Genomic DNA, 11,683 nt, shown 5'->3' with positions numbered 1-11,683 from the left:
TTTCACCGTGTGAGCCAGGATGGTCTCGATCTCCTGACCTCGTGATCCGCCCGTCTCGGCCTCCCAGAGTGCTGGGATTACAGGCTTGAGCCACTGCACCTGGCCTTTTGTTTGTCTTTTAGCACCTTTTAAAGAATTAATTCATCGTATTTATTGGTTTGGGAGACATTTTTATTGTTGTAGCTGTTATTTGGAAAAGGAGAAATGGCCATTTTTTAAAATATTTTTTCCTGGTATTTTTGTCCTGCCGAAATGACTGCCTTGCTTCAGTCTGCTGGCTTCATACTTTGGCATTTGGGAAGATACGTTTATTGTCACAGATTTGAATTTCATATCAGTAGTTCTGCCAAACTCTACATAAAAGGGGCTTATCTTCTCATTCTCTCCCCCAGTTTAATTTTAGTACGCAGATATACAATGTTATTTCTAAATGTCATTATTTTGTTTGTTTGTTTGTTTTGAGACTGGGTCTCACTTTTGTCATCCAGGCTGGAGGGCAGTGGCACAGCCTCAGTGCAGCCTCGACTGCCCATGTTCAGGTCATCTTCCCACTTCATACTCCTGAGCAGCTGGGACTATAGGGGTGCGCCACCACACCCAGCTCATTTTTTTGTACTTTTTGTAGAGACAGGAATTCGCCATGTTGTCCAGGCTGAATTTCACCCTGTTGCCCAGGCCAAACTCCTGAGCTCAACTGATCCACCCACCTCAGCTTCCCAAAGTGCTAGGATTACAGGCGTGAGTCACATGTGCCTGGCCCTAGATGGAATATTGAGTAGTAGATTCATAGGCATTTGTGGAAAATACTTGTAAAATAAAGCCTGTTCAGCAACAAATTTTTTTTTTTTTTTTTTTGAGACGGAGTCTTGCTGTGTTGCTCAGGCTGGAGTGCAGTGGTGCGACCTCTGCTCACTGCAAGCTCCGCCTCCAAGGTTCACGCCGTTCTCCTGCCTCAGGCTCCCTAGTAGCTGGACTACAGGCGCCCACTACCACACTTGGCTAATTTTTTGTATTTTTAGTAGAGACGGAGTTTCACTGTGTTAGCCAGGATGGTCTCAATCTCTTGACCTCATGATCTGCCCACCTCGGCCTCCCAAAGTGCTGGGATTACAGGCATGAGCCACCGTGCCCAGCCAGCAGCATTTATTTTGAAGATAAAATTATTGCAAGGGTTTGATAATTTTAGAAACATAAAGTGAATGTCCTGACGTTAAAATATAGGTAATCATGCTTTAAAAATGATAATTTTTATTTTATGAATATCGTATCTGTGGCTTTTTTAGTTTATAAGTTACAGGAACACTTTAAAAATGCCTTATAAGACCGGACGCGGTGGCTCATGCCTATAATCCTAGTGCTTTGGGAGGCTGAGGTGGGTGGCTCACTTGAGGTCAGTAGTTCAAGACCAGCCTGGCCAACATGGCAAAACCCTGTGTCTACTAAAAATACAAAAATTAGCTGGGTGTAGTGGCAGGTGCCTGTAATCCCAGCTGCTCAGGAGGTGAGTCTCACGACTAGCTGGGATTACAGGCGCCCGCCACAGTGCCCAGCTAATTTTTGTATTTTTAGTAGAGATGGGGTTTCACCGTGGTTAGCCAGGTTGGTCTCGAACTCCTGACCTCAGGTGATCCTCCCGCCTCAGCCTGCCAAAGTGTTGGGATTACAGGCGCGAGCCATACCTGGCTGTAAAATTTCAATCTTACTAAAATACATTAAGCGTAGAATATAGTAGTGACTTCTTAGTTTTGGGTACTTGAAAAAATATAACATGTACATGTGTGTTTTGTTTTCATTTTTTAACTTTATGGTTTCATGATGTCTATAAACTAAAAAAAAATACATATTTCTAAATTTAGGTTAAATGTGCACAGTACTGGCCAACAGATGACCAAGAGATGCTGTTTAAAGAAACAGGATTCAGTGTGAAGCTCTTGTCAGAAGATGTGAAGTCGTATTATACAGTACATCTACTACAATTAGAAAATATCAATGTAAGACCTTTCTTGCCCAAAAGTCTGGACTTTATATGATGGTTTAAAGAATTACTCTTTATTATTAGATTTGAAGTTTGATAAGCACATGCATTTGGATAATACCTATAGTATCTAGTCATAATCACTTTCTGTGCCTGCACGTAGTAGCTTTCTGAGGACTCTAAAGAAACAGTAGAAACTACAGATTTCAAAGTTCAGGTTGTTGCTTGGGGTTTGAAAATTAATTAATAGAAATACATGGGGATTAATAGAGAGGGCTTTAGAGTCAGGCAAACTTGAATTCAGATCCAGCTCTGCTGCTCAGTAGAGGTATAATTTAGACTCGTTCCCTGCCCTCCCTGAGCCCTTCCTCATCTGTACAATGGAATTACCACGCCTCCCCTCCAGGGCTGTCCTGAGGGTCAGATGAAGGTGTGTATGCAGAGCACCTGACCTCAGTAGATGCCCAGGAAACAATAGCTCCCAGGACCTGTGACTGCCAAGAATAGCAAAATCCTCAAGAAAATAACTTACAAAGCTATTGTTAAGTGATTCACAACACCAAAATTTGTCCTTACTGAGTTGTGAAAAAATGGTGTTTTTTATATATACGTAACACGCACATATGTACATCCATACGTACATATACATGTATAAATGTAGCATGTGGTCTCAAGAACATTTACTTGGGTGTTTGGTTGGTTGGTTGATTGGTTTTTTGAGAGAGTCTTGCATTGCCACCCAGGCTGGAGTACAGTGGCATGATCAGAGCTCTCACTGCGGCCTCCAACTCCTGGCCTCAAGAAATCCACCCACTTCAGCCTCCTGAGTATCTGGGATTACAGGCATGAGCCACCATACCTAATTTTCTAATTTTTTTTTTTTTTTGTAGAGATGGGGCCTTGCCTTGTTATCCAGGCTGGTTTCAAACTCCTGGGCTCAAGCGATCCTCCCACCTTGGCCTCCCAAAGTGTTGAGATTACAGTCATGAGCCACCATGCCAGGCCTTACTTGCATTTTTCTTCCCCAGAAACATATGAAGTGTTCCTTGGGCCTTGGTTGAGATACATACACATAGTGGGTTATGAACCTGCTGTTGCCAGGGTGATGATCGGGGCATTTCTCCCCCTTTTGCCATTTACCTCTTTTGCCTTCTTTGTGTTATAATTAGAATAAACTAGAAAATAATGAAATGAGAGTAATTCTGAGATGCTAATAGAAACTGTGATAGCTTGAAAATAGGAAAATGTTTAGCCTCATATGACTTTAGGAATGTATGTGTCTTTAAGTGAAATACTGTTTTAGTTAACCATTAAGTAAATTAAGTGATCACTAACAACACAAAGCCTTAAAGAGAAGGGAGATATACATATATGTATACACACATGCTTTTTAGATGTATGGCAATCCCTTTTATGGTGGATCCCTTGGAACACTTGTGTTTTTTGCTGCATTGAGTAAGCACAGGTGCATGCTGTGTGCGGGAGGCCTCGGTTCTGGTTTTCCTTCTGTCCAGCTTCCCATGACATCCATAACTAAGCTTATTTATGCAGTCTCTTCAGTCACCTAAAAAGGCTCAAAATTAGGAATGATAATGCTTAGATTTATTTATAAATTCCCATTAGTATATTTATTTTGTCCCAACTCTTTCCATTTACATGTGTCTTAAGCTGCATTGAGATAGATACATCAATAACTCTTTGATACTGGACTGAGCTGTACATTATTCATTCCCAGAAACAGAACTATATTTCCACAAGGTTCTCAAAGTTCTCTGAATCATCTTCTCTTGGTATTTATCCCAGGTAATTACTCATTTGCTTGTGGCATTAAAATTGATTTAGATGAAGGGCATAGATGTGTTTCCCTATTTCTGAAACAGTCCTTATTGAGAATTGATGATACCTGAAGTAATAATAAAATAGAATGATTTTTGTGTTTTGTTTATCAGATTCCAAAATGCTTTCATATGTATATCATTTTATCAGTAGTCTTCAGTTAGTGTGGACAGTGTAAGTATTCTTATTATCCCCATATTTTACATTATAAAAATGAATAGTTATGTTAAAATCCATTCGGTTATAGGACTTTTTCCACTCATTACTTAGCGATTAATCATTAGTTCTCCTGGTCCCCTATTTTTTAAGACAGAGTCTCATTCTGTTGCCCAGGCTGGAGTGCAGTGGCATGATCTTGGCTCATTGCAGCCTCCACCTCCTGGGTTCAAGTGATTCTCCTGTTTCCGCCTCCCGAGTAGCTGGGACTACAGGTGTGCACCGCCATGCCTGCCTAATTTTTTGTATTTTTAGTAGAGATGGGGTTTCGCCATGTTGGCCAGACTGATCTCAAACTCCTCCTGACTTCAGGTGATTTGCCCGCCTCAGCCTCTCAAAGTGCTGGGATTACAGGTGTGAGCCACTGTGCCCGGCCATCTCCTAACTTTTGACATGGGGATAAGTCCTTTTGAAAAGATGCTAATTGTTGTAAAGAGAGATTATTGATTCTGAAGCATCTTTCTGGAGTTGAGGCCGTCATGTGAGTTGGCCAGCCACCGTGTTTTTAGTTGCTAGCAACTGTGTGGTATAATGACATGGTCACTGGATTTTTTATTGGCCTGGGTTTAGAACATACCATAATATAATAGCAAGAATTTGTTTGTGTCCTACTTTATAATTTTTAACTAGAACTAGGGATTCTTTATTCTTCAGAAGGATAAAGTGGCATTTCGGTATGAAAGGCAGAATTACATTTGCCTAAGTAGATAAACTGTAGAGTCAGATAGCCTGACTTTAAATCCTGACTCTGCCACTCTTGCTGAGTGACTTGGGTCACATTACTTCACTATGGATGATACACAGTACCTGTTCTATCATCTATGAAATGAGGGTGATCATGTACCTACTACATAGGATTGCTCTAAAGATCAAGTGAGTTAATACCATGACAGTGTCTAAGACATAATGCGGGAGCCGCAGTTACCTTTTTAGTTGATCAGTTTCCTTTCTGTAATAGTCATGAATTGGAAGGGACAACAGCAACGGGGAGTCGTTGAAAAGGATAAGTTTAGAGAGAAAGAAAGAACCAAGGGAGTGAGAAAAAGTGTTGATGAAGTAGGGAGCTGATAGCCAACCTCAGCCCGCAGATCTGTCTTTATTGAGGTCTCTGCGGTGCAGAGATCCAGTGGGCCTCTAAGGGAGGCTGACTTATGTCTGTTAACGGGTCCAAAGGTAAAGCTGTTGTCTAAGCAAGCCCTGCGCCTCCTCCAGTCTAATGGAGCAGCACAGTGACATACCAGGAGTCCTTTACAGTGACTGACTTCAAGCTAAAGTCTGGACTCTTGCCCCTGAACGAAGAGATTGCATCTCTGCTTGCAGCGTGGCCTGTGGCTTAAGCTATGGAGATAATTTTGAGGGGTTTTAAAAATACAAGGTCATCTAGAGTACTTGTCTTTTAGTTTTTCCTTTTAGTTGCCCTTCACTATTTTTGTAATGTTGTTGGCCAGCTTTATGTTTAGTGAGTTCCAGGAAGACTGTTATAATGCTGACTGTCTTCTATTTCCCTGTCCCTATAGATTAAGCAAGATGAGAGTCTAATTATTATGATGCTTACCTGGGATTTGATTCAAAATCATTTAAACAGTTTATTCTACCTAGAATGTCCTCTCTCTTCTCTGCCTTTATATCCTACACGTCCTTAGTAACCCCTGTGGCCCACTTCTTTCTTAGGTCTCTCCTGACATATATCTGTGACACATTTATCCCTAACAGCTATGATTCTTATACTTTTTCAGTAATTTAAATATTATCATTCTGCTTGTTCAGTACTTCTCTCTGTCTCAATCTTGACTCCATAATGAAGTTTTTAACTTCCAAGGGGTTGGGAGTTACCTGCTGCCTTGGTACTCCCCGGCCACTGCATGGAGTACATTTTAAGCACATTGCACCTGAGTGATTGTTGTAAAACACAGATGCAATCTTTCCACCGGCCTCTAAGAATTCTTCTGTAGCTTCCGTTGGTTACTAAAAAAAGTATCTGTCCAGTGCACAAGACTGTGACCCATCCCAGCCTGGTCCTTGCCTCCTTGTCTAACTCCCTCTCCTTTGGGTATCCAGGATTTGTCCATGCTAACAGACAGGCTTCTCTAATAGGTTAATTCCTTGGTGGGGGTGGGTGGCATACCTTTGCATATTGCTTTCTCTCTGCTTAGAATGCAAGCCTGTCCCTAGCTGTTTCTGCCACTCCTCCTAATCTGGTGAGTTTGATCTGTCTTTCACAATGAATTGCAGTCAGTAAATATTTATCACTGACATACTGACTCTGGCAAAAATTGATGAGAGACCCAACTAAGGCAGTGATAGTGAAGGTACAGATTGGACATCTGGTTAGGACATAGGGGTGACAAACTTTGTCACTCTTTAGGTGTAGAGGAAATACCCAGTGAAGAGGTTGAAAATGTGTTGAGTTTTACAATTGACTGGAGCTTTCTAGGGGCCACAATAAAGGCAATTGGTGAGTATAGTTGTTTTAAAAATACCCAGTATCTGTTAAGCATTTACCATGTGCAGGGATATGGCAGGCACTTCACATTCATTGTTTCATTTGTTCGTTACAACAGTTTTGTAAGGTAAGTAGTATTATTAACCCTATTCACAGATGACAGAACTGGGGCTTAGTGAAAGTCTTTTAGATTAAAAAACAAAATCTTGATACCCTCCATATATACCTAAAGTGTGAAAGTAATTGGGCCTGGGGTCATAGAGCTGTATAGATTTTTTATAATTGGAAAATATATACTCTTATTGTATATTTATGATGATTATTAACTTGCATTTGAAGGCTGTGAACAGGGCATACACTTAAATTGCTGTGGCCTAACAATTCCTGTTGTTACACTTGCTCAACTCACAGGTTATTTTCCTGGCTTTATATATGCAAGTTTGCCATCCCTATAAAAAGACTTTAAATTTAGAATTCTCTTTTAAAAATGTAAATGGGATTTTGCCTTAGAACAGCAAGCCGTTGACATTTTGTGCAGAATGTAGTATACATAATGCGAAGTTTTAGACAGAAAATTTGGCAGGCATGTGTGGAACAGCTGCAGACAGGGACAGCCTATAATTGTGGGTGCAGCCCGGGTTGTGTAGAGAGTGGGGTGAAGCAGCGAGAAGGCTGGGGGGCAGCGGCTGGGGATCAGAGGAGAAGTAGTGTGACTTGGTGGCCAAGGAGAAGAAAAAGGTGCTTCCGCAGTTTTGAAAATTGGGAGTTTGCCAAAAATTGTAAAGTCTAAATGCAGACCTTGTTTGGAATAAAGATGAGTTTTGTTTTAGCTCTGTATCCTTTGGCAACCCTTTTTTTTCCCCCTCTCATTTTTTTTTTTCCTGCATGAAAAAGAGGGAAAGGGGTCCATCCAGTCATGCATACGAATGTTTTTATTACCAGAGTAGTAAATATATGAATCTTATGCCTTCATGTGGTCCTTTGTAACTGTGAATTACATGATTTTGGAAAGCTGTGTTTTTTGAGTCTTGTTTCTATAAGGATAAATTAATCAAAATTAACCTCTCAAAAAGTCCTGGTTCTGTAGGGGGGGGAAAAACAACAACTGATTTTCAAAAATCTATTAGTGGGGAAGACGTTACTATACAAACAGTCATGAGCATTTCTGGGAACTGGCTTCCAGTATCCCAGACAGTGTGACCTGAATTTGAAAAAAATTGAGACCAGTAGTCTTGAGCCAAAATCATACAAGCAAAGAGAAAGCAAGCTGTGCCCAAGATTGTAGGGTGACCGTGTGTTTGAGCCGGGACATGATGAAGTAATTACACGCAGGACCCCATAGGAGCTCTGGGCCAGAGACCACAGAGCACTGCAGGCTCCTGCTCAGAGCGGACCACAGAAAGGCCCACACAGACTGAGTCTGGTCCTGCCGGTGGCCACAGCAAATAAGAAACAAAGTGGGTTGTTCATGTCACTAGAATGTTAACCTCGTTTATAGGAAAACTTGACTTGGAGTTAACTGTGTCCCCGCTGTCAAGAACCTGCCTCTAGCCCGTTCCTGTCTTCCTGTCGGTGTTGCCTTATTAACTGCCCACCTGCTGTTTTGTAAAAGACTAGCGTTTACCCTTCTTATTTTAGAATGTTTTGAATCCTCTTTTTTAATGCAATAAATTTACCTTTTTTTTTTTTACCTACCATAAGATTGACTCCTTTTGGTGTACAGTTATGTGATTTTTGACAGTGCATTCAGTCATGTAACCACTGCCCACAGCAGAAACATCGATCGGTTCTGTCACCTCTTCCCTGCCCCAGATGTTCTTGTGTTGCTTGTGTATCGTCAGTCATGTTCTCTACCCCCAGCCTCGGGCAACCAGTGATCTGGTTTCTGTTTCTGTGTGATTCTGCCTTTTCCAGAATGTCATATAAATGGAATAGTATAGTATATAGCCTTTAGTCTGGCTTTGTTCACTTACCATAATTAATTTAAAAAGAAATGTCTTAAAACGTAGAAACCGTGATCATTTTAATTCGTAATGGAGAAATTTTTTATTGCTTTTAGTATATTGAGAACTTGTGGATCACACTGTATTTGAAATTATTAATGCTGGATGTTAAAAGGTCACTAAAAGTATGTACTTTTTAAAAAATTTATTTCACTGTACTTTATTAGTATTATACCTTATATACTGAGTCTGGGACGTAGAAGTCAATTTCTACTGCAAAATAGGGGGTTTTGTTTGTTTGTTTGTTTTTGAGATGGAGTTTTGCTCTTGTTGCCCAGGCTGGAGTGCAATGGCGCGATCTCGGCTCACCGCAACCACTGCCTCCCAGGTTCAAGCGATTCTCCTGCCTTAGCCTCCCAAGTACCTGGGATGACAGACATGCGCCACCACGCCCAGATAAGTTTGTATTTTTAGTGGAGACGGGGTTTCTCTGTGTTGGCCAGGCTGGTCTCAAACTCCTGACCTCAGGTGATCCGCCCGCCTCGGCCTTCCAAAGTGCTGGGATTACAGGTGTGAGCCACCGCGCCTGGCCAAAAATTTATATTTTTAAAGTGAAAGCTAACTTCTAATTTTGGAAATTTTTATTGGGAGCAGGATATTATTATAATAGTCTTTAGTTACTACACCATTAAGCATCAAGGTTTTTTACGTTGTTTCTGTGCCTCCTCCCTCAAAAAAAACCTCCTACAATAAAACTGAAAAATTGCGCAAAGATGTATTAGTGGAAGACCACTGCTTAATTTACACCAGTGAAGAATATAAAGCAGAGAAGTGCTCCTTGGGGCAAAAGGCAATTGGCAAAAAGCTGAAGAACATTTTCATAATGAGTTAGAAATACAGACCATCAGGAATATCCAGGAAGCGTTAGTGAACGCCAGGCAGGCCTGAGAGACAGGAAACATTTAGCATGTTGGTAAACCATGTTAGCACATCAGCAAAAGCACATAAACAGCTTTAGGACTGGAAATTATTGCCATGGGGAAAGGCAACAATTAGAGGAACAATTCCAATTAAAAATGTAAAGATTGGTTGTTTAGATTAATTCTTGAGTTGCTCCCCTATGCCTGTGTAGCAGAATCTAACAGATAATCATGTTAAACAGGAGATTACATTTAAACTTAGAAATTCATAAAAAGGAAAATGTTAAAGAATGTAAAATTACACTGGTAGAATTTTTTTTTTTTTTTGAAAACAGAGTTTCACTCTTGGTGCCCAAGCTGGCATGCACTGGCATGATCTCTGCTTACTGCAACCTCCACCTCCTGGGTTCAAGCAATTCTCCTGCCTCAGCCTCCCAAGTAGCTGGGATTACAGGCACACACCACCACGCCTGGCTAATTTTTTGTATTTTTAGTAGAAACGGAGTTGCACCATGTTGACCAGGCTGGTCTCGAACTCCTGACCTCAATTAATCTGCCCACCTCAGCCTCCCAAAATGCTGGGATTACAGGCATGAGCCAATTTTGCCTGGTAGACATTTTTTAAACTAGAAAAAAATAGTCCATTCATGATGCATGAATTAAAGAAAATATTGGTAACGTGTATAGTAACAGATTAGTAACTGAGAACCCAAAGGCTGCCCCGGGTTGCTTCGAATCCTGGTTCTGCCACGTTCCAGCTGTGTGACCTTGGGCAAACTACTTACCCTTTGTTTCAGTTTCTTCATCAAGAAAATGGGTTTTAATAGGATTATTGTGTGGATTTAGTTAATAAGGAAAGTGCTTAGAACAGGCCTCCAAAATAGTGAGTGTTGTATGTGTTAGCTATTATTGATACATCCCAAATTTCCACCAAAGAAAATCTTCCCTAATTTGTATATGGTATTGTCAGAAAACAAATGGAAAAATCATAGTATAAACAGCCTATATGGCTATAAAGGATTACACAAAACACATGATCTTTCTGAAGTAGTTTTTTTAAAAGAAAAAAAAATAGAACTAACTTCTCCTCCCTTGATTTTCACTTTTTAGAGTGGTGAAACCAGAACAATATCTCACTTTCATTATACTACCTGGCCAGATTTTGGAGTCCCTGAATCACCAGCTTCATTTCTCAATTTCTTGTTTAAAGTGAGAGAATCTGGCTCCTTGAACCCTGACCATGGGCCTGCGGTGATCCACTGTAGTGCAGGCATTGGGCGCTCTGGCACCTTCTCTCTGGTAGACACTTGTCTTGTTTTGGTAAGTGCTGCTTGTGATCTCATTTTAATCTCATTGATTTTTTTTTTTTTTTTAAATTGCTTCCACTGGCAAGGAATAAGCACTGATGTTGTATCATAGAACTGAGGTTTTTCAACTTTTAACTTCTACTTTTGGAAAAACCTAAAAATCTCATTTCCACCTTTGCAACTGCGTCTTATTCATGACTAGTAGAAATGTATCCAAGATGATTTTAGAGATTCCTAAGAAGATGTTTTTCTTCCTGGTAGCTTTATATTACAGAAATAATAGGTCTCTTCCCCTCATTTTTTCAAATATAAATTCATATGTAACACTGACTTCCTCAGACAAATACTTCATCTCATGTTTTTAAATTTAAAAACTAGGGATAATGATAGACATATTTCACGGGGTTGCTGTGAGAATTCAATGAATTAATACATTGAGGGACACGTAGAAGAGTCCCTGGTGTTTTCTGAGCATTCCATAAATGTCAGTATCACTGTTCCTCGCCTGAGGTTCCTGTCTGTGCCCCCAAGGGCTAATTCTTTCTGCACCAGTCAATCCCAGTCCCAGCCTGTATACAGCCTAAATCTTTTTTTCTCTTTTTAGGACCTTTATTTTTTCCTTACTGGTCTCTTTCCCACCATCTTTAGATGGGTGCTGTGTATCCAGACATCGTGTCTGTAGTGCAGACATGAAGGAGGCGGAAGGGCAGTGAGCAGAAAGGTTGACTCCTGCCATGACTTAAAAAAAAAAAAATAGTCCTTATACTAGCCAGAACTGATTATAAATCCTTCCTTTAACCAATGACTGGCCAGAAGGAATGAGATTACTATGATTGGTTTGGAATCAGTTGTGAATCAGCTAAAGAATCAAAGTCCTCCATCTACTTGAGTGGTTGAGATGTGGGAAGGGATGAGTAGGCTGGGATAGTTGTTGTGTATGTAACAATTATAGCTGCAGGGTTAAATTATTGTTGTTCTTTCAGAGGAGAAAATGCAGAGCAAAAATCTTAGCAATGGGCCGGGCGCGGTGGCTTAAGCCTGTA

General features: G+C 40.6%; 1 protein-coding gene across 1 annotated transcript in view; it reads left to right on the top strand.

Annotated features, from left to right (window-relative positions):
* Positions 1–11,683, top strand: part of PTPN2 (protein tyrosine phosphatase, non-receptor type 2) — a 68,232-nt gene that overhangs the window by 32,375 nt on the left and 24,174 nt on the right. Inside the window, exons 4-5 of the mRNA XM_011936636.1 lie at positions 1,857–1,991; positions 10,444–10,653. Coding sequence (XP_011792026.1) covers positions 1,857–1,991; positions 10,444–10,653 — 345 coding nt within the window. The remainder of the gene's footprint in view (positions 1–1,856; positions 1,992–10,443; positions 10,654–11,683) is intronic.

The sequence above is a fragment of the Colobus angolensis genome, unplaced genomic scaffold, assembly GCF_000951035.1.
Source record: "Colobus angolensis palliatus isolate OR3802 unplaced genomic scaffold, Cang.pa_1.0 Scaffold155, whole genome shotgun sequence".
In the NCBI taxonomy this organism is placed as follows: domain Eukaryota; kingdom Metazoa; phylum Chordata; class Mammalia; order Primates; family Cercopithecidae; genus Colobus; species Colobus angolensis.
Note: the sequence above shows the minus strand (reverse complement) of the source record. Positions and strands in the feature narration are given on the sequence as shown.